The following is a 21,713-nucleotide window of genomic DNA, read 5'->3' on the forward strand; positions in this document are numbered from 1 at the left end:
TATTTCTATCGCTTGAATTAATTATTGAATGTTCAGTAGTATCTTTAAAAGAGGCGATTTTTGTTTTAATTGTAGTACATGCACAAATGTTTACTGTTATTACTAGGTTGAATATGAAATGACTTATGATGGGACTAATGGTATATCTACAGCCGATGTGAAATTTGTACTACAAGATATTACTACTACTAATCTACCACTCTCTCAGACCTTTACATCAAAGTTTACAGGGGTATGTATAACTTAAGTTTACACAGATATTCACTTTCCAAGAATTTGAGGTCATAGCTGAGCTAGGTGTATATAACAAACGTTCATCAAAGTCTATGTTTTTACCTGTGTTACCTACATAGAAAGCATAATTATCTAGTATCAACATGACTTCCTCTGTCAATCTGTAAGTTAGAATGACCTTTAGCTTTTTGGAAGGGAATGGTTTTATATTTGGTCTGAAACTTGATGTTGATGAATTAACTTTGAAGCATGTAAGCAATTGTTACATCTGCTGTGCAGCCATTTCTGGTTTTACTTACCATTCATTGTTCAAGGAAAATTTTCATCAATGTTTTCTTTGCTTCAATGAAAAGGAATGATCAGTAATATGTTGGTATACATTAATTACATGCAGCTATGCAAGTCCAGTACCGGTAATGTTCTTGTGTTCACTGCCTGTTCTAGACCTTTAATGCCATAGCCTTTCTTTGTATAAGACATTTAGATCATTATTTAATACTTTATGGACAATGTCCTCTTAAAAAAATCTTTTGAAACAAGGTTATGCAGCTATTTCGAATATTTATATTTACAATAGTTTATCCAGGTAGAACAAACATAAGGAACGTTATCATCTCATTGTCATGGATCTTTAAAAATGTTGGGTTTCTGTAATCTTTTTAGTTGAACCTTGATCTTTAAGACTTTCTACATAACATCAATGGTTTGTTCATACAAATGACACTTTTCAGTGTGTGTACTCTTGTTAAAATTTTAAGACAACATTTTTTTTAGGTAAATGATGTTAATGTTACAGAAAGAAGTGGTAACCCTGGTTACATTGTTGGTAAACCAGTTAGAGCTGGTATCCGGTATATCAATGAATCATTTGGTAACAGGAATATCATTGTTGAGAATGGGTATGACTTGTCGTTAGTTAAGTCGTCTGCTACAGGGACATGTCTGACAGATGTTGGTAATAGAGTACAAGTGAACTTTGGCCAGGAGATGAGATCTGGATGTCTTATAAGGTAAACATTTCAACATTCCGTCATGTTTGTTCGTGCAGAATTCTTTTAAATTCATTAATTATTGAACAAATCAATTATTTCATTTTCAACCTACAAACATTTGTACTAATTTAAAATTGAACTATTCCAATTTTGATATAGAAAATACACTTTGATAATAAAAAAAAAAGCATGTTGACAATATTTTTAAGTTTTTAAGGAGGGTCCAAAAATTTTGGAAAAATTTTAAATATTTTTTTTTTCTTATAAATTTTATTTATTACACTATTAATTGTTACTTGTTGCTGATATGGTACAAAAATCAACCCAAAAAAATCAATTCCTTTTGGCCTCAGATGACATTTTTTCATTGAAAAAGCTCCAAATTATCTCCCTTTGATGCAAAAATGCCATTGTGTAGCATTAAAATTGAAATATCTTTTTTAATTAATCAGTGACATATATCTTTTATTGTTATTTTCAAATAAGCTGTACTTAAACTAAACAATTGTAAAATTTAGGGGATTTCTGCAATTTAGTTCTTTTTTCATTTCGATACAACCTATATTTCTCCTACAAGTTCAACAGAAAAGAAGTACCATAACAAAAAAGACCTTTTTTGCCATTAAATGACCCATAAAAGATAATTTTTTACAGAAGATGGATTTTAGCAGTTTCTAGCATTATGGGTCTCTTGTTGACTTTCCATATTATATCCTCTGCCTTTTTATTATTTTCAATGCCAGACTAAAATAAACTAAGTCTTTACATACATGTCCACTAGATCTGTTAACTTTAACCATCGGAGTTGTCTTTCTTTTAATCCTAACATTTTGATCGTTATGTATCTTGATTTTGTATGAGTATAATACAAATAAAAATCAGAAAATCTTTTCATTATTTTATTATTTATGTACAGGTATACAGCTATTTCTTGGGGAAAATGTAAATGATAAAATAATGTATGTAGCTAGCTCACTTACAGTGTTACAGTATATATTTTCAAAAACAAATGTAAACTGAAATGAACCAATTCTTCTTTTAGTTTTAACCTAGGTCCGACAACTATGGCAGACGATTGTATTGCTATGCAGCAAATGATCAACGTTGCTTTAGAAGGAAGTGATGATTATGTCAATGTAGAACCTATTAAAAATAGATATGTAGCTACGTTTGGGAACTCGGAACCAGAACAGACTGGAGACTGGGTTCCTATTTTACAGTTTCCAGCTGGAACAACAGGAGCTTCACCAGTAGTAAGTATAATGGGTAACCAGAAATGACTGCTGACTGGGTTCCTATTTTAGATTCCAGGAGGAATGACATCTTTAGCATAAAGCTTAGAATTTATGTATCAGTATTAAATAGAGTCCACTCTAATTTAAAGTGGCTATTTTTTGGTGTTAACGTATTTAGGCCAAATAAAAATATATGTGTGGTTCCAGTAACCCTACCGTCCCTACTTTTTCAGCTTAAAATTAGCCTACCCTAAAGATTTTATTGTCATTTTTCATTAAGCACTGTTAAAGTCAGAATGTTGCTCCCATAGACTCAATGTAAAAAAAAAAACATGAAATAAAAAAAAATCCTTATCTACGGTATCTACCCTAACTTTTTTTCAGATGTAACTGGAACCACACATACTTTTTTATTTGGCCTTAGCAAATGTGTTATTCATAGTTCATTACAAAAACTTATTGTCAAGTCTTGTAAACTGACAAGGATTATGCCTTATGAATCAATGCATAAATTAGTCCTTAAAAGAACATGTGCAAAGTAGTGATATACTGAGATTTTGTAGTATGCTGGACATGAATGTCCTGATGACCTATGTGTTTGTTAACACACTTATATTGTACTAATATTGTACTCATTTTTTCCAGCAAAATTTGGATGGTCCATCATGTCAGTTATCTATGGGAATGCACATCCAGGTAGTGTATTCAAGTCTTGGTTCTAAAGCTAATCCTCAGGCAAAGATACTCGGAGTGGCTTTCATCTATGAGAAATTACAAACAATTACCTACACTGTAAGTATTATAACTTCCCATTAGTCATCAGATATTTCTCCTTACTTTCATTTAATCTTTACAATCTGTCTTGGTGATCTTGTAGTAGTAGACCTTGATTGCTGGAAGCTGTCCGGTAGCAATATTCAAAAGACTTTTAAATTGTTAATTGATACATTTTAACAAAACATGCAATTTTATGGTGTGAAAACTGTAGATGAGTTTGATAATAAGAAAAATCTTAAATTGGAGACTTTTTTGGCCAGTGGGACCTATTAAAAATCTGGTTTTTAAATTAAATATGAATAAAAGAATTTTGTGATTTATCTATAGTCAAGATAGTCTTAAAAAAGTGACTTGGCATTTCAGGAATATAATTTTTTGTTAATTTTCTTTGTGCAGCTATTGTTTATAATGTGATTTTTATACTTGACAGTGTTCAGGAAGTACCTGCCAGCCAGGAAATGCCAATGTAGATCAGTCGTTTGAGATCAGTCAGTCTGTCTCTTTTGTAGACGTATCAGCCCCAGCCACTGGAGCTGTTGGTGATGCCCCTATATTTATTGCTAAAATACCAAATGACTTCTTCTATCCTTTTGGTACTGGTACTGGAAGCTCCATTAGACTTGCTGGACCATACTTGTTTTGTATAGCTTTACTTACAATTATTGTCAATACAGTGTTTGTGTAGCATAAATAGATTTTAGGTTTTTCTGTTTCCGTATTGATCTGTGATATCATGAATTTAACCATTATAGTGCTGGATACTGTGGATTCAGGTATTTTTGTAGGTACTTATTTTCATTGATTGAGGAAAACTTGCATATTCATGGATATTTAATTTCGTGGTTTTGGCAAAGTCAGCATACATTCCTTTAGAAAATTTGTAATTCCCCTGTACCCACGAAATCCATGAAAATTAGTATCCAACGAATATTAATGAATCCAAATTTTGTTCTGTTCATAGATCATCTATCAGAAAATATAGTGAACATATATGTTGGTGCTTTTTTCAGCAAAACTTAAGACAAAATATCTGTATTATTATGAGGGGTTATATCTGTGTATTATAAGAAGGGGTTATATCTGTGTATAATATGGAATTGTTGTCAATAAAAACTTTAGATTTAAGTATACCTACATATGAATTACAGTACTAGTATGAAGGTACAAATGTTAGATTTAAGTATACCTACATATGAATTACAGTACTAGTATGAAGGTACAAATGTTAGATTTAAGTATACCTACATATGAAATTACAGTACTAGTATGAAGGTACGAAAGCATTGTTGAAGTGATGTCCTAAATTATGTCCTGTGAAAATGTTTTGTAACAACCTTTAAGAACTTATAATGACTAATTTACCAATAAAGAATGATTGTCATAAATGGACAGTTTTGATTTTAAATACCAATTAATAAATTTTAAATATATAAGCATAAATGTGTTAGATGACTTTTTAATGATTTGACTGTTTGGTATTCAGATGTTCTGACAGTGATTCGACGTACCAATTGCCGTTACTTCTTCTGGGATAATTTTTGACAACTTGTGATACTATAAATTCAAAATGAAAGCATTCATGTATAATGGTGAATCCCAAAAGACATCTTCAATGTCAGATAAATTAATGGGTTTTAAAACTTATATTATGCAAAACTTAATTTCAGAAAAAAATGCCTTTTTGTTAGTTTAAATAAAATTCTTTTTTTGCTATTTTAACATCGATTATAATATTTCAAAAGTGTTTGAATTTACCATTTTTATGTTATTATACATCTAGGGTTTAAAGACATGACAATTTTTTGTTTCTGCCTCAACAAAACTTTTTTTTAGTTTAGTGAAGAAACTCTTCTTAACATATTTTATTTTTTGAATATAAATTTGAATATTGAATTTAAATATTGTAAACTTGAAATGGAAAGAATATAAGTGAATATAAATGAGAAAATAGAATCTTGTATTAAAAATATTTTTTTTGAATAAATTATTACCTCTATTTATTTTTTTTATTTTTAATTTTAGTACTGTTTTTATCACAGATATTTAAAAAAGCAGCAGAAATGTATAATTTGCATATATGTATGTGTATATAATGTGAGTGAGTGCCTTGTGAAAATGTTAATAATTGTACATATACATTTATATTTATTCTTTATATATTTAATGCAGCATTTTGTAAGTGTTTTTATTTATTGATCTGCTCCAAGTTTTTTTTAAGTTATTAAAACAATGTCAATGTTTAATATTTTTTTGTGGATGTGTATGTTATTTCGCATCTTCTAACTTAATTACTATAGTCATAATGTTCCATGACATATCATTTAAATTTGTTATGCTTATTATCAAGTTATAAATGGTATTTGGTATTCCCCTTAAACCATTTCTTTTCCCACAAACTGTTTAAAACTGAGAGATTGTATGATCCATTAAATATTACAGAGGTTAAGGCTAAGTTATGGCATAGATAAAATAAGAACATTTAGAAATATTAAGAAATGTTTTAAAAGTATTCTTTTCATTGTCATTATTGTGTAAGATGAATGGTGAATAATGTTATATATTGCAAATGTGTAATGTGTAATCCGTCCATATTTGTAGATGATATATTAATGAATGAATAAATATATTTTATATTTTGTATAAATGGTTTCTTTTATTTTTGAATCACAAAGACATGTAAAACAACATACAAAAGGAGATAACAATGTTGATATATACCTTTATTTCCTGCAATAATGAAGAGCATTAGTTAGACCAAAGAAAGAATTGGACTATCATAACCATAAAAGAATGGAAATTGAGATCTTCAGTAGTCTAAATATCAATAAACACAAATCCAGTATTTATAAATTCTTAACTGCCTACAAAGTATATTGTCTATGTTTATCTAAACATCTAAAGCAACAAGACTTGGAAACAGATATTTATAAAATGAGAACTAAGTGATTCAGCCCATAACAATGTAATTTAAAAAGAACTGAGAATTGAATGGATTATGAACATGATACAAAATATGAAAAGGTTAGATGTTTCTGGCTTGGAACAGACACAAAAATGTGAAGGGTTAAAAATTATTTTTGAGATCTCAAACATCTCCCTATACCTCTAGCCAATGTGGTTAATGCAATATATTTTGAAACTTTTGCATAGCTTAAATGTTAAATTTTCAGGGTAGGACACTTTCATTTATCGGGAATGCCATCAATATTTCAGCCATTTCCATCACTTTTCTTTTGTAATCTAGAAAAAGTCTGACACCACTGAAATATTACCAAAGGATCTATTTATATAAGTTATCCTGATCGACCTTAGGGTTTCTAATATATTTTTTCCCCAATCTGTCAACAAGCTCACATGGCTGCCATTACTTAAATAAACAAACTTTTGAATTTTTGAAATACTAAGGCTTCTGAACCTCAGGATTAGATTACCTTAGTTGTATTTGACAAAACTTAGGAATTTTGGTCCTCAATACCAAAAATGAATTTAATCAATAAAAGATCTGTTGGTTTCTTTCTTGAAATTTTACACTACTATCATATGCCTATACAGGAAGGAGAGGTATATTACACGGAAGAAAAACGTGAGAATAGAAAAGTGGAGCCAAAGAATAATTCAGCACTCTATAATATTTCAGTTGAAATTGTGACATTCTTCTCTCAGTCTCAGCAAGAGATTTCTGTCTGGATCCCTCGTCATTGACATGTGAGTATGAGGAATCGTCTCCTCCTCCTCCTGGGAAAACATTAATGGAGGAGGGGCGGAACATCATTTATATGACTGCTTCCTCTTGACCACTTAAGGTTTTTCAACTGTATAAAAGGAAGAATTGTTAGAACCACCAGCTGAACTCTTGTTTTAATCTTTTGAAGGTTGATAAGAGCCTTTTATGTAGCGGAATAACCTGTTTAGGAGTGAAAAGTCACTTGTACACAAAGCCCGTCTTCTTGAAGTTTTCCCAAAGGAGGAACAAGCAACTTACCTTTGCTAATTGAAAGAACAACAGTCTCCTTGAGAGGCACTGAAATGAGTGCATTACCGGTATCCAACAACTCCTGTTGCTTTGTAAGAGTAAGGTTGGACAATAAGTCCATTTAAAGAAGTTGTGGTCACTTTCAAACTGTTGTCCTTTGCTAAAATAGAGATCCAGCAACAGTTATAAGATGTTCTGTTGTACCCCAGACGTATGTCAAAGATTACTTTCGCACTTAGCACCTGTTGCCCTCTACATGTTTATTCCCTAAAAAGGTAGTATATACACAGTATGGGTATCCTCTCCCTGCAGAAGACTCGTGAATATGATCAACCATGTACCTATCTTAGATGGTAAAGTGGATTGACCAAAATCGTTTCACCCTTGGTGGTATGGAACTCAGAAATGGTCTGCATCATAAATCAAGGACTGATTTTTTAAATACTAAGTCTTTTCTACCTCAGGAATAGATAATAGATAACCCATAAAGCTGTATTTGGCAAAACTTTTAGGAATTTTGGTCCTCAATACTCAGTACAAAAGTTCGCACTTTATTCGGCCTTTTTGACTTTTTTGGATTCGAGCGTCACTGATAATCCTCTTGTAGACGAAACGCGCGTCTGGCGTAAATACAAAATGTAATCCTGGTATTTATGATATGTTTATTTGGTATGACCAGACTCTGGAAAGGGATTGTACCATTTGGTTTTCTCCTTTACCAAACATGTGCAAGCCAAAAAGCCAGTTGGGCCAAGGAGGATAGGTAAAACGTAAAAGAGATGCGAAAGTTACCAGAGGAACATCCAAACTCATTAGTACAAAATGAAATGACGTATTCATGTTAAAAAAAAAATAAAATAATTATAGAATTGTAGTTAAAGTTAATTGGAACATTATGTTTCGTCACCTAAGACAACAACTCGTGATGTCGTCTGTAAAATTAATTAAGGAATGATTTCTTTGAATTCTTGATTTATTAGCTTCCTTGTGAGGTGATCAGCAACCCCCTTCAAGGAAATCATGATAGAAATTATAAGCCCTAGAATAACTGAGAGAGATATACTCCATACGCAGGCGCTGCTTGCATGTTGCGACATAGAAATGGAAATTTAAAAATTTGGAAGATAAAATAGTTTCTCTTTTAAACCGACCCTTGTTGTCAATTTCTAGATGTAAGTCAATACATGAGACAGACTTAACTGTATCTCAAGTTCGACGGGATAGATGCGTTCAACATAGTAACCGAATTTAGAAGTACATGTATTTAGTGAGAGGACATCATCTATATGGCGAAAAGTGAAGTATGAGTATAATGCTAGCTTCTATTCATTCTCTATATGAAGTCAGTCTAATATGAAAAGTGAGAAGTCGGCAAGAAGAGGAACACAGCTGGTTCCGAAGGGAATGTCGATTGTTTGTTGAAAAGCACTTCCTCCAAAGTAACAAATATATGGTCAATAAAAAAGTCAAGCATCTTGATAAGTCAAATTCAGAGATTTTTATGGTTTGAATCAGAAGATTTATGATAAGATACTTTCAACGTGTATCATCGTACAGTGGATATAGGTATTAACCAAGCGGCGTGAGCGATTTTGATCTAATACGGTAACGAAAAATCTATGTTTTGTTCACATAATATCAATGTGTACTTCAATTTAAGCATAATTGCTGTTTTAAGAAATGATTTGGTCGTAAGATGATGATTAGAGATGTCTCATTATTTTCCCAAAACAAGAGGGACAGCTAAAAGCATTTGCAAATACTTGTTAAAGAGGTTGGCCGACGTCTCATCCGATATAATTCTATATTCATTGCAACTCTTTTTCTGATAGAAGGTCAATGTGTGTGTGTAATAAGTATATCTGTTTCAATAATTGGCATTGAAATCTTTCATACATATGTTATTTTTCGATATTTTATCCCTAAAGAAGCGTTATGTACGGTGTTTAGCTGACCACATAAATCCTTATGTACGGTGTATAGTTAAGTTGTTGTACACCGTACACAAAAACTTTATTTTCATATTCGTTTAATACCCAAAAAGTTTCAAGGAATGAGTAATCACAGGTAGGTTTTTGATTGGTAACTATTACTTTAGCCCTGTATTAGGTTTCTTTCAGATAAAAAATTCTCATGTACAAGTTAATTGTTCTTATTAGAATATCAAAGTTGTTTTATAAATAGGAAAAAATCGATGCGAAAATTATTTGGGAGCAGGAATTTCAAATGTTGAGAATGTAGTCAAAACATTTACTAAATTTTATCACCGGTATAAGGAAATAATTCGTAAATATAACTCAACATGCAGACATCTTATACGTTCAGGTATTTCACATCCATTTTTTTATGGTAATATTCTTTACAAAGCACAAAAATGTCAGTATTTACCTCAAAAGCTTACAAAACCTTTAAACAGACTTATTAAGAAGGGATATAGTTACGATATCGTTGTCAGGTCATTAAAGATTGCATATTTTGGCTTTAATATTGATTCACTTATAGGGTCTTTGCATCGGAACTAAACACATTTATTTAAAAAAAAAACAGTTGTTGGCATGACACGGGTTATGTTCTTCTCATATATTTTATGATAGTATAATACTAAACCCCTAACGGGAGGGATTGTGCCTGATATTCATATGATGAAGACATAATCTTTCAGTCAGTTTAATTGAGGTCTGGAGCTGGCATGTCAGTTAACTGCTAGTAGTCTGTTGTTATTTATGTATTATTGTCATTTTATTTATTTTCTTTTGTTACATCTTTTGACATCGGACTCGGACTTCTCTTGAACTGAATTTTAATGTGCTTATTGTTATGCGTTTACTTTTGTACATTGGCTAGATGTATAGGGGGAGGGTTGAGATCTTATAAACATGTTTAACCCCGTCGCAATTTTGCGCCTGTCCCAAGTCAGGAGCCTCTGGCCATTGTTAGTCTTGTATGATTTTTAATTTTAGTTTCTTGTGTATAATTCGGAGTTTAGTATGACGTCCATTATCACTGTACTAGTATACATACTTTTAGGGGCCAGCTGAAGGACACCTACGGGTGCAGGAATTCTCGCTACATTGAAGACCCATTGGTGGCCTTCGGCTGTTGCCTGCTCTATGGTCGGGTTTTTGTCGCTTTGACACATTCCCCATTTCCTTTCTCAATTTTACATTGAATATTGATAAAGCAAAACAAAGATTTTCGTTACCGTGTAAGGTCAAAATCGATCATGCCCGCTTGGTTAGTACCTATATTCGGTGTACTGATGATACACGGCGACTTTTAACTACGTTTTCCTCAGTGTTTTCTAAGCAAAGCAGGACCAAATTTTTCACTTAGCCCTTTTGGAGGGACTACCCGTGTAAAGCGTTAAAAAGTATAATTTTATAATATAATTGCAAGATGACAGAGTCTTAGATTATATGTATACTGATAATGATAAATCTTTGGATTTTTTTTAGTATCTTCATCTGATTCACGCCAACCACCTCTAGAATACTAGTAGATAGTTTCACAATAACTTTGAAGCCCTGATTTAATTATGTTGATTGCTAATGGAATTGTTGTTAATAACTTAGAAAGAAGTTTCGTGGAGCACTAAGAATACCCTACAATATATAGTTTTTAGGTCATTTTAATTTAGTCAAACCATACCACTGAGAGTCTCCTAGTGGCTCAACGTAGAGTCATTGACATTCCCTTGAACGACAGAAGAAATGGATGGAACAACCAAAGCACTAGAAAGAATTAGCCTTCTAATTATAGATAAAACAATTGTCCTCTTTGCTTCTTTGTATGTGCAAGAGATATATTATACTCCTCGTCATATTTCCTAGTATTGCCACTACGCTGGCACTGGTGCTATACAATAGTGATGGTCTTTCTTTTTAATAAAATAAAAACGATTGCTGCATTCCATGCAGGTATTTTGCCATAGTAGTTGCCTGAAATTGTACCATAGAATTATCCAATGGCTTTATCTCTTCATTGATACAAAATTATAAAGTATTGACTTGAACAAAATAACCTCGTCACCTTACCAATATGGTGGTATACTATAAGAGTCACAATGAGGCATGGCTGGGTTAGGTTGGTAGGAATAACTAAACAACTACCTGGATCTGTAAAAGCATCTCTCCTCAACATGAAGGGGATGTCTAACTACTTACCACACTTCTGTCTACAGGTCTACTAAATGTATGAGTGGTCTGGAGACGAATCAAACTCAATTGTGACCTAAATAAGTTTTTTGAGCCGTTGAGGGGATCAAGTTGACTGGTAACAGAAGTTGCTGGGACCTGCCCGAAACCTTTCACAGTTGAATCTATTGCCACGGCAACATATACTTAGGAGAGGAAACTGAGAATTGTCAACTAAATACTTATCCCCAAACTCACCTACGGTGGTCGCTGAACACCACAGAGAAAACACCTAGTATTCTTCTCTACAAATCAGAACTAGCTGTATTACATTTTGTGGGGTTCCAAATCACTAAAACAATAAAACTCTGTCTATCTTTCCTCAATTCGAAATTTCTCAACCTTCTATCAAGGAAATCATGCATGATAGGAAATACAAGACCAGGAATTTCATATCAATTGGGAGATATATACTCCGTATGCGGGCTCTGCTGGAATGTTGCTACATAGAAATGGAAAGTTCACAATTGAGAAGCTAAAATCATCTCTTTTGTCGTATATTTTTTTAACCCTTTCTCTTCTTTTTAAGTTTTGTTTTCAACCGACCATCGTTGTCAATTTCTAGATGAAAGTCAAGATATGAGACTTAACTGTGTCTGGTTATCCTTCAACTCTAGCTCGATGGGATAGATGCGTTCAACATAGTCACCAAATTTTTAATTATTAAGTTAAAGAACAGCATCTTTGTAGTGGAAAGTAAAGTTAAAGGATATGGCTTACTTCTTTTCTTTCTTCCTACGAAGTTACTGTATGAACTCAGTCTCATAAGAATAAAGGAACAAGTTGGCAACAAGAGGGGCCCAATTAATTATCATGGGAATGCCGATAGCTTATTGAAAACACGTCCTCCAAACGTAACAAACATGTTGTCAATCATGAAATCAAGCATCTTTATAATGTCAGTTTGCAGAGTTTTATTAATCAACTCGACACGATTTATAAAATATACCAAGCACACTGGTTTGAATTGTTCGTTAAAGTGGCACGTTCCATTACAGGGCTCCTCAATGATCAAAATTAGTGTTTGTCAAACTGTTATACCCAAATGAACATTGTTCCCATAAAGTGTGGGGTTCAATTCTTTTGAATTTTTCATATTTTTATCATAGGGTCAAAGTTAATATTTTATCAAAATTTTATGAAAATTAAACGAGCCAAAATAATTTTAGTCAAGGTGTTTGGTACCACCTTAATTTACATGCCAAAAGCAATATTCAGATTTAAGACTTAGAGTTTCTGGTATGTCATGATTGTTCCCCGGCTCAAACATGACGACACAAGGTTGACTCTCATTTAGGAGATAACAAGAATCGTGTGTATCATTGCGTCTATCCTGTTTAAGCGTGATAAGAATATATACAAGGACAGTTAATACAATTACTTTATCACCAGTTTAAAAAAAATCAATGTTGGCAAATGAGGAACTATCTGATCTATTATCATTTTTATTGTCAAAAGGAAAGGAAGTAGACCCCTTTCACGATGCCAACATTATATAATCGTCATATATTTGAAGCAAGAAGCAAATTATAAATCGGCAGTTCTTACATGAGTTATACATATGTCGCTGTCACTTTTGTGAAACACACAATAGATCAAAATGACAATGAAACAGTACATACATAATGTATCACAATTTTTTGGCAATTACAAAAGTGCTACAAATCCTCTTTTCAAACCACCTTTTCTTTTAAAGTACACTTGAACTTTACTAAGGCATATCAGGGACTATTATACTAACAACTGTCCGTCCCGAACATATTGATTGGTGAAAAGGTTTGAACGAAAAGTGTAAGAGACGTTATTTAATTTTTCCTTTTATGTTCCATCTTTGAAAACAAGATAGACGTATGAGATGTCTTTATCTCAGCATAAGATCGAAAGGAAGGGAAACAGAAAACAAATAGTTTATGCATTTTTATATGAATCCAGGTTAAATTACCCTCCGACCCCTTCTGTTCAAAAGACCTGAATTTTTCCTCGGCTTCCTTTGAAGGAACTATTTTATATTTGGTCTGCAACTTGATAATAATGAGTTAAAGACTAAAAGCATTATTTACATCTGCTGTGCAGCAAATTTATGTGTTCCGATAGTTTGAAATTTTACAATACTCATTGTACAAGAAAAAATTATGTCAAAGTTTCCTTGGCTTGTATGGAAGCTAGGGAGTGAACTCCTATTTGGTATGTGGTTAGCTAATAATGTAATCCATTTGTACATATGCCGTGCAGCCACTTTCTGTTTGTCGATAGTTTGAAATATTCAACACTCATTGTGCAAGGGAAATATTCATCCAAGTTTTCTAGTTTTCAATGAAAGGTGATTCTTCACTATACATGCAACATCAACTTCAATTACATGCAGCAACGCAGGTCCAGATTCGGAATTGGTCTTAAATATTCATTTATCGGAAAGCCTATGTATGTTTTAACGCAAAAACTGACAACTTATTTTTTTAAATGCAAATATCAATACATTTCACTGATTTATGAAAATTAGCTTATATGTTCACATTGATTGCTGTAGTACCTTCGTGTTAATGAGTATGTTCCTCGAATCCTATACAAGAAACTTGTTTTGCATTGCACGTCAGAGCTCAGCTTGCCAGCATTTTATGCAAACATGGCTAATGTGCAATTAAAACAGAGAACTCTGAGTACGTTTTGATTGAAGAAGATGTTTTAATTCTACTGTTTGGAGTCTTGAGTTTTGAGAAGTTTTTCTTACATCACAACATGTACATAAATTCGTATACATATGTAACCCATCATTTCAATGGGTACAAAATCCTACCGGTTAATGGGTCCAATGTCCTTATTGATACGAATCTTAAGGTCGTCAAAAAATAATAAAAAGAGGCAAATGAGAAATTAACAGGTGATTATTTATCCTTTTATTATTTTATTAACATAATTAGTGAAAAGAGTTTTATAGCTAATTTCCCAAACACATTACAGTGTGTAATTATGCATGATAAACACACAAACCATAATTCATGTATCGGCAGGGAGGATATATATTATCTACTTGTTTATCTATTTATGTTTTATGTAATTGTTAGACAAAGTGAATGTATATTTCAGACGTCATGATAATTACAATCAAAGGGAATACACAAAGGTACATGTAGATTTCTGGAATTTAAAGTCGATGCTGGAATGTTTCAAAACATTTGCATTCGTAATTCAACTTGAGAGAAATCAATGCACGTGAAGCAAGACTTAAGTATATATGTACAATTATGTAATATTTTCTTACTAATTACATAATTTTATTCTTAGTCACTTGAAGTTAATTATCTAACAAGATTTAGTAAATAACAAAACAAATTCTTAACAGAAAGCAACAATTTTACGAGGTAAACTTATATATTTTTATGCTGAATTTATGTAACTCAATTCTCTATGATCTTAAGAAGTTTGCGTTTTGTTGGTAGAAATGGATTTTTTTTTGGCCTGTCAATCAAATTATGAATTACCACAAAATAGCTTCGAATGGTCTCGTATTCCTTTTAGTCAAAATCAATTCCATGGGTTTTTTTTGTACTTCGACAGAATTGAAAATGAGTATTTTTATGTCTGTCAATATATAACTGTGGTAGTCTGACAAGAATTTAATTAACTTGTTATGTTTACATGATTGGTACAATGAATTAGTTTACTTGTGTTTCCTTATATAAATATAAGTAATACATCAATTTGACAAGAGCTATGACTTAAAAATCATTCGCCCAAAACAATATGATACATTGGAATTAAAATTCTTAGATCTATCAGACTTGTATTTTCTACATTGTGTTTATATAATGACAGCAATGAAAAGTGCATTACAAGGTAACCACTTTTAGTTTTCAACCTTACACCAACGTCGACTCTCTTAAGAAGTACATTGCAAGGTAAAAACGTCTAGTGTTCCTCTATACCCCGAACGTTGGCTCTCCTGAGAAGTACAATAACAAGATAAACACGTCTTATGTTCCTCTATACCCCAAGGTTGGCTCTCCTGAGAAGTACATTACAGGGTAAACACCTCTGGTTTCCAACCTTACATCAACGTCGACTCTCTTAAGAAGTACACCACAAGGTTAACACGTCTGGTGTTCCTCTTTATCCAAACGTCTGCTCTTCTAAGAAGGTCAATACAAGGTACACACGTAAAGTGTTCCTCCATAATACAACGTCAGCTCTCCTAAGAAGTATATAACAAGGTACATAAGTCTGGTTTTCACCCATACACCAACGTCGACTCTCCTGAGAAGTACATTATAAGGTAAAAACGTCAAGTGTCCCTCCATACTACATAGTACTTTCCTGAGAAGTACATTACAAGGTAAAAACGTCAAGTATGTTGTTTTTATTTTAAGGAAAATATAACGTTTACAAAAATGGAGCAATTTGCGGGAGGTTTGGCATGCCACAAAACCAGGTTCACACCACCATTTTTGGAAAATGGCCATTGTTACATTATAGTTCGTTTCTGTGTGTGTCACATTTCGGTGTAGTGTCTCTGTTGTGTCGTAGTTCTCTTATATTTGATACGTTTCCCACAGTTTTAGCTTGTAACCCGGATTTGTTTTTTTCTCTATCGATTTATGAATTTTGAACAGCGATATACTACTGTTGCGTTTATGTAGATAACAAAATTTCTTTGGTCTTAATCGTGATAAATAGGACGAATCAGAAATAACAAATCCTTATAAATCGGTACTTTAGTCCAGTTACATGTCTTGTCATTTTGTTCAAATTTGAAAGTTTACTGTGCTTTTTTGAATTTGTTATGTGCTTTTATTTATACCTTGAATTCCAAAACTCTTTCTGATAGGCCAGTTCCTCTCAAAGTCAATCAACGGGATTTTTTAGAGAAAAAAAGACGGAGTATTATTCCATTAAAGTCTGCCATAATGTTTGCTTCTGATGCAGCTTGACATGTATTATAACAACTTTGTCATAGAAATTTTTGACACAGTTTTCGACGGATAACGGTAAACGGGTCTTAATCTGAAAGCTTTCAAGATTAATATGATTTATAACACCGATAAAATAAAACAACAATAATAAATCTTGACAGGAAAACTGAACCACTAATATAATTTAAATGGCAACTATACCACGGCCATTAAACTGACTGAAAGCATTTCTATAACTGTATAAAATGCCATTAGTACTGGTACAGTTATGTATATGCGGTAATAATTCTATTATAACTCGAGACGTGATACATAATTTACAAACATATATTTTGAAATGAGTACTGAGAACTATCAGAGTAAAAATTGAATGTACATATAAAATGTGACATATATTTGGGTATACAACTTAATTACAAAAAGGAAATTATGCGTTATAGATTAAATTCTTGTTCTATCCAAACTTTTACTTTTAAACCATGTATATAAACTCATTATAGATACCAGGATTAAATTTTGTATTTACACCAGACGCAGGTTTCGTCTACAAAAAGTATTTCAAAATTTCAAAAGTTTTATAAACAGTTAATTTATAAATATGACTATATCAAAGATAATTCATGTCAGCACAGAAGTACTGACTACTGGGCTGGTGATACCCTCGGGGAATTAAAACTCCACCAACAGTGGCATCGACCCAGTGGTTGTAAATAAACTTAGGCAGTTGCTATTTGTCCGGCTAGCCGGACGAATAGTACCAGGACTATTTATCCGGCCAATACAATGCGCATGTCACTATAATATTTGTGTGTGCGTGTAATATTATCTTCAGCATCACCAGGGGGTAGCACATCTTTGAAATCTTTAGTGTTAGGGCCTAATCTTGTTACTGGTAATTGAAATTGTTGTTTTCTTCATACTAGTATATAGTCCAATGTGGATAACGAATAATTAGAATAAAATCATATATATCCCATAATTTTGTATATAAGAAGAGAGAAGAATTTACTTGTAAAACAAACTTGGGTAGTGTTTGACTCGTGCATTTTAAGTTAAAGTAAAGGATTTTGTCTAGCTGAAAAAGATACAAAATTATTATGTCTGTAGCTGTCAAAGAGAATTATAGACCTCTTGACAAAAAGTTATCCATATTTTGAGTGAAAGGTGAGAGATTTTTCTATAATGCCCCAAAGAGTAAAAACACTGTTTTTTTTATTTTATTTACGTGAGGGGATCGGGTGTCATAGTGTGCTCCTTTTCCCAAATTTCTCTTTTCTTTTCTTGTCTTGCAAGACTCATTTTTGGATTATAACTAAGCTAAATTTCATTCAGTTAGACCTGCAATTGTAAAGGCCTTTTTCAACTACACTTGCTTTGAACATCTTTTCCACCTGTACACAGCTGTAGCGAATCGAATAATTTTGTAAAACTAATTCTCCAATCAATTATATATATTTATCTTTTATATCCCATTTTCCTTGTGATTTCAATTTTTTATAGTCCTTTTCTTAAGATTAAACCATTCTTGGAAGTTCATAATATCGTGTTCCATTGTCAAATTCCGAAAACTGTAAAAATTTATCACAAATATTTCAGCCATTATCTTAAAATTGAAAATCAGTGATCAGATTACACGCGCGCCCCCTGGGTGCTACTGAAGATAATGTTACACGCACTTCCGAACGCACATTATATGACATGCGCATTACAATGGCCGGACAAATAGCCCTGACACTATTCGTCCGGCTAGCCGGACAAATAGCCACTCCGATAAACTTATCATAGATACCACAATTTTCCATGTGAAATTGAAAAATCGTCCAGTATATATACTAGTAACCCAATGCATTGTTACATAAAAATGGTATCACATGTTTTTACATTCATTACTTTGGGATACCATACTGTAATAGTAAAATAAAACAAAGGAACAAGTGATCAATACACGATGGAGTTTCTTATTGACAACATATTTGTTTAATTTGGAGGTAGGCTTTTTTCAACCAATTGTCGGCTTTCCTATTGGAACGACTTTTTCTTCTCTCCTTGTCGGCCTCTTCTTATTTTCATACGAGTCAGAGTTCCTTCAGATACTTGCCAAAAACATCCAATTTTACATTCACTGGATATATTGATGATGTTCTTTCCATTAACATTTCAGACTTTTCTGATTGGGTTCCATTGATATATCCCAAAGAACTAAAAATGAAGAAAAAAAACATCAGACACGGCTTCATTCGGTATTAAAGATTAAAGAGCTTGTAGCTGACACTCAGACTTAAAAAAAAAAAACACGTTACCAGGGTCTGAGCAGAAAGTTGATGAAGGGTTGTATCAAAGATCGTCGCGTCATTTTTCTTTAAAAAAAATATTCATCAGAATATACCAACACCCTGTCGACAAACATTTCGTAGCAACTTCACAAATAATACACGATGGTCTTGAAGTGTTATACGTGCAGATTATAGTGTTCTTTTATTTGTTTTTGTAAATTATTACTTTTACTGTTTTTAAAGTATATTTTTGGTGATATCCATTTGATGTGGCTCGGTAGTTATACATCCCGTCATTGTGTTATTGCATGTGCTATGGAACATTTTTATATTTATTTTTATCTTTCGTTTTTGCTAATGTGCTTTTAGCTTTTAACTTGGTCTATATTTAAACAAAAACAAATATGTCAACAAATAGAAACAAAAAGGGATATATATATATATTTTGTTTTGATATAGGCAAAGTTATTAAGATTATTTTCAATTCAACTCAATTCAATATTTTATTGGAAAGAGCACAATATATATATAGAGACGTGATCCAAATACAGACAATAATAATATTAAAACAACATATAAATAAAATATAGATGCCTGTAACAACAAGTCATAAGTAAGTTCCATGAATACCATATGGGTTATAATACAATGTTAATGCTGTACCCCTTTTTCTGACTTTTTTGATTATTATTATGTCTGTTTTTCTTACTTCACACATTGTTGTCAGTATAATGGAATTTCATGCGACAGTCCTATACAAGTGAGAGATTTAGCTAGCTATTAAACCAGGTTCATTCTACCAATGTATGTATACATAGAAAATATCGCTGCCAATTTCAGTCACGAATATGAGAGTTTTTATTCATTCGTTTGATGTGTTTGAGCTTTTGATTTTGCCTTTTGATTAGGTACTTTCTGTTTTGAATTTTCCTGGGAGTTCGGTATTTTTGTAATTTCATATTCTGCATGTAACCCTTATAAACATCACACCAAGTCGCTAACATACGCTCTAGCGAACAAACTGTGTATACTTGTTCTAGTCGTTATATAATTATAATCAAGGCAGTTTACTTTGATTACTATATCATTCAAAAAGACTTGTTGACAAATTTTTATGCTAATATTTTGTTGAATTTCTTTGGCTAACTATCTTTGAAGTGATTGGTTAGAAGTTGATGAAATGTTGAATAAAAATGTGAATACCTTTCAAGTTAAGATAGCCTAAATACACTATTTTTAGTCTAGGAAGAAGCAGAACTAATGTTGGAAAAAGATTTGTGAAATGAATATAATTATTTCACAATCAAAGCTTCTTTGTGAGGTTGACACGAGAAACATCGACTAAAGGCAAGAATATCTATTTTGAAAAATACAATTAAAGCAAAGCGTGATGGAGTTGCTTTACTTTCAAACGGAGTGTGTAGTTCTATTTTTACATAAAAAATAGTTTTACATAAAAAAAAACTAGAGGCACACTCCTGAGTAACAACACCACATAACTGGACGCGACATACAACTGATATAAATAAGGTCATATCAACCCGAAAGCAAAGATGCAGTGCCCAAGAAATGTATCATTTTTATAGATGCGCCTCACAGACCCACTCTACATATTTGCTCTCAAAATGTATTTATAGATGCGCCTCACAGACCCACTCTACACATTTGCTTCACCCCACATATTATATATAGCATCCTGTTAAAAAAGGAAATTTCAAATACCATCATGTTTCTTAAAATTATAGCATCACATCCATAACATCATCTAGAAAAAAATCAAATCAAATCAGATAGCATCACATTATCATGATGCTAAAAGGTCCTGGAGAGAACACTGACTCTTTGATAAAGTAATTAATACTTGGTATAAAGAAACTATTTTTTCGGAAGGGTACAACCCTGGTAGTCTTATTTTTATGAAGGTTTATATTTTCAAAATTAAAATTTATTGTCTCTCAAATGAAAAAAAATATTGTAAATGGTAATAAAAAAAAAATGTTCTTGTTCTTGTCTTCTTTATACAACAGTTTTGTCTTAGATACATGATTGTTTTATTAATTGATATTGGTTCTGCATTATATATTAGCTTTCAGTAACTGCGAGTACTCTCAGATCTGTATTTTGTGTCAGTGTGCTTTGTTTTTCAACTGAATTTTATACCAGCAGTTTGTTCTATGTTGTGCTGTTACACAACTATAGGAGAGGATTGTGCGCCCCCCCCCCCAAAAAAAAAATCTAAAAAATCTTAACACCTCTATAATCTGTATTTGCCTGCCCAACGCTTGTATTCTGGTATTCAGTGGTTATTGTTTGTTGCTATTTCTCTTATTTGTAGCCGATTTATGTAGCCGATTTATCATTTTTCTGACCTGTTGATTATTTTTTTATTTAATCAATGTGTATTTCGTTTGAATTCTGGTGTCAAATTGTTTTGTTTTTCTGTGACTTATTGGATAGGTACAGCGTTAGTGGTCCTCGCGTTTTAAAGTTGAAACGACGAGCCTCGCTTAAAAATGAAAATTTCACCGTATCGAGTGGAGACATAAGTATCCCGACGAGATTACCCCTCTCGATGCAGTGGTAAAATCTATAAATCATATTTTTTTTTTCGTTTACTTTTGTACATAAATCATGCCATTATTTATTTTGTTTTAATTGTTTCACATTCGTCTTCTTGGTGTCGTTTAATGCTTCCTATGCGGTATAGGTTTTGTCATTGTTGAAGGTCGTACAGTAAAATATTTGTTAATTTCTACGTCATTTTCGTCTCTGCAGAAGGGTTGTCTCATTGGCAATCCCACCACAACTACTTTTTTTTTGTATTGTAGTGCAGATATAACACGTGCTATATACTCTTGGTCGACAAATCGCGTTTGAATGACGTGAATAATAATTTCCCGGTTCATTCGTTCTCTAATTTCCATATTCGATTTCAAGGAGTTTACATATAAAACGTACCCATTACGACCACATTACTTCATTACCTAAGGTAAAAAACGTGACTTATTGCAACTTGATATTAAAAACGATCTCATTGATGTTTGACAATAAAACAATATTGAATGACTTTACTAATACTCCTCTTTAATTGGTCGCGATCTTCCTCAATTTCAGAAAAACGTAATGTCA

At 32.3% G+C, this 21,713-nt stretch overlaps 1 protein-coding gene across 4 annotated transcripts in view; it reads left to right on the forward strand.

The window, feature by feature from the left end:
- LOC143083806 (tectonic-1-like) overlaps positions 1-5,882 on the forward strand; it is a 28,373-nt gene extending 22,491 nt beyond the window's left edge. For all 4 annotated transcript variants that reach the window (XM_076260176.1, XM_076260177.1, XM_076260178.1 and 1 more), the window contains 5 exons: positions 107-232; positions 1,009-1,244; positions 2,269-2,479; positions 3,107-3,253; positions 3,669-5,882. In XM_076260176.1, coding sequence (XP_076116291.1) covers positions 107-232; positions 1,009-1,244; positions 2,269-2,479; positions 3,107-3,253; positions 3,669-3,923 — 975 coding nt within the window. In that variant the 3' untranslated portion in view covers positions 3,924-5,882. The remainder of the gene's footprint in view (positions 1-106; positions 233-1,008; positions 1,245-2,268; positions 2,480-3,106; positions 3,254-3,668) is intronic.
- Positions 5,883-21,713: the final 15,831 nt, after the last annotated feature.

This window comes from Mytilus galloprovincialis, chromosome 7 (genome assembly GCF_965363235.1).
Source record: "Mytilus galloprovincialis chromosome 7, xbMytGall1.hap1.1, whole genome shotgun sequence".
Classification (NCBI taxonomy): Eukaryota; Metazoa; Mollusca; class Bivalvia; order Mytilida; family Mytilidae; genus Mytilus; species Mytilus galloprovincialis.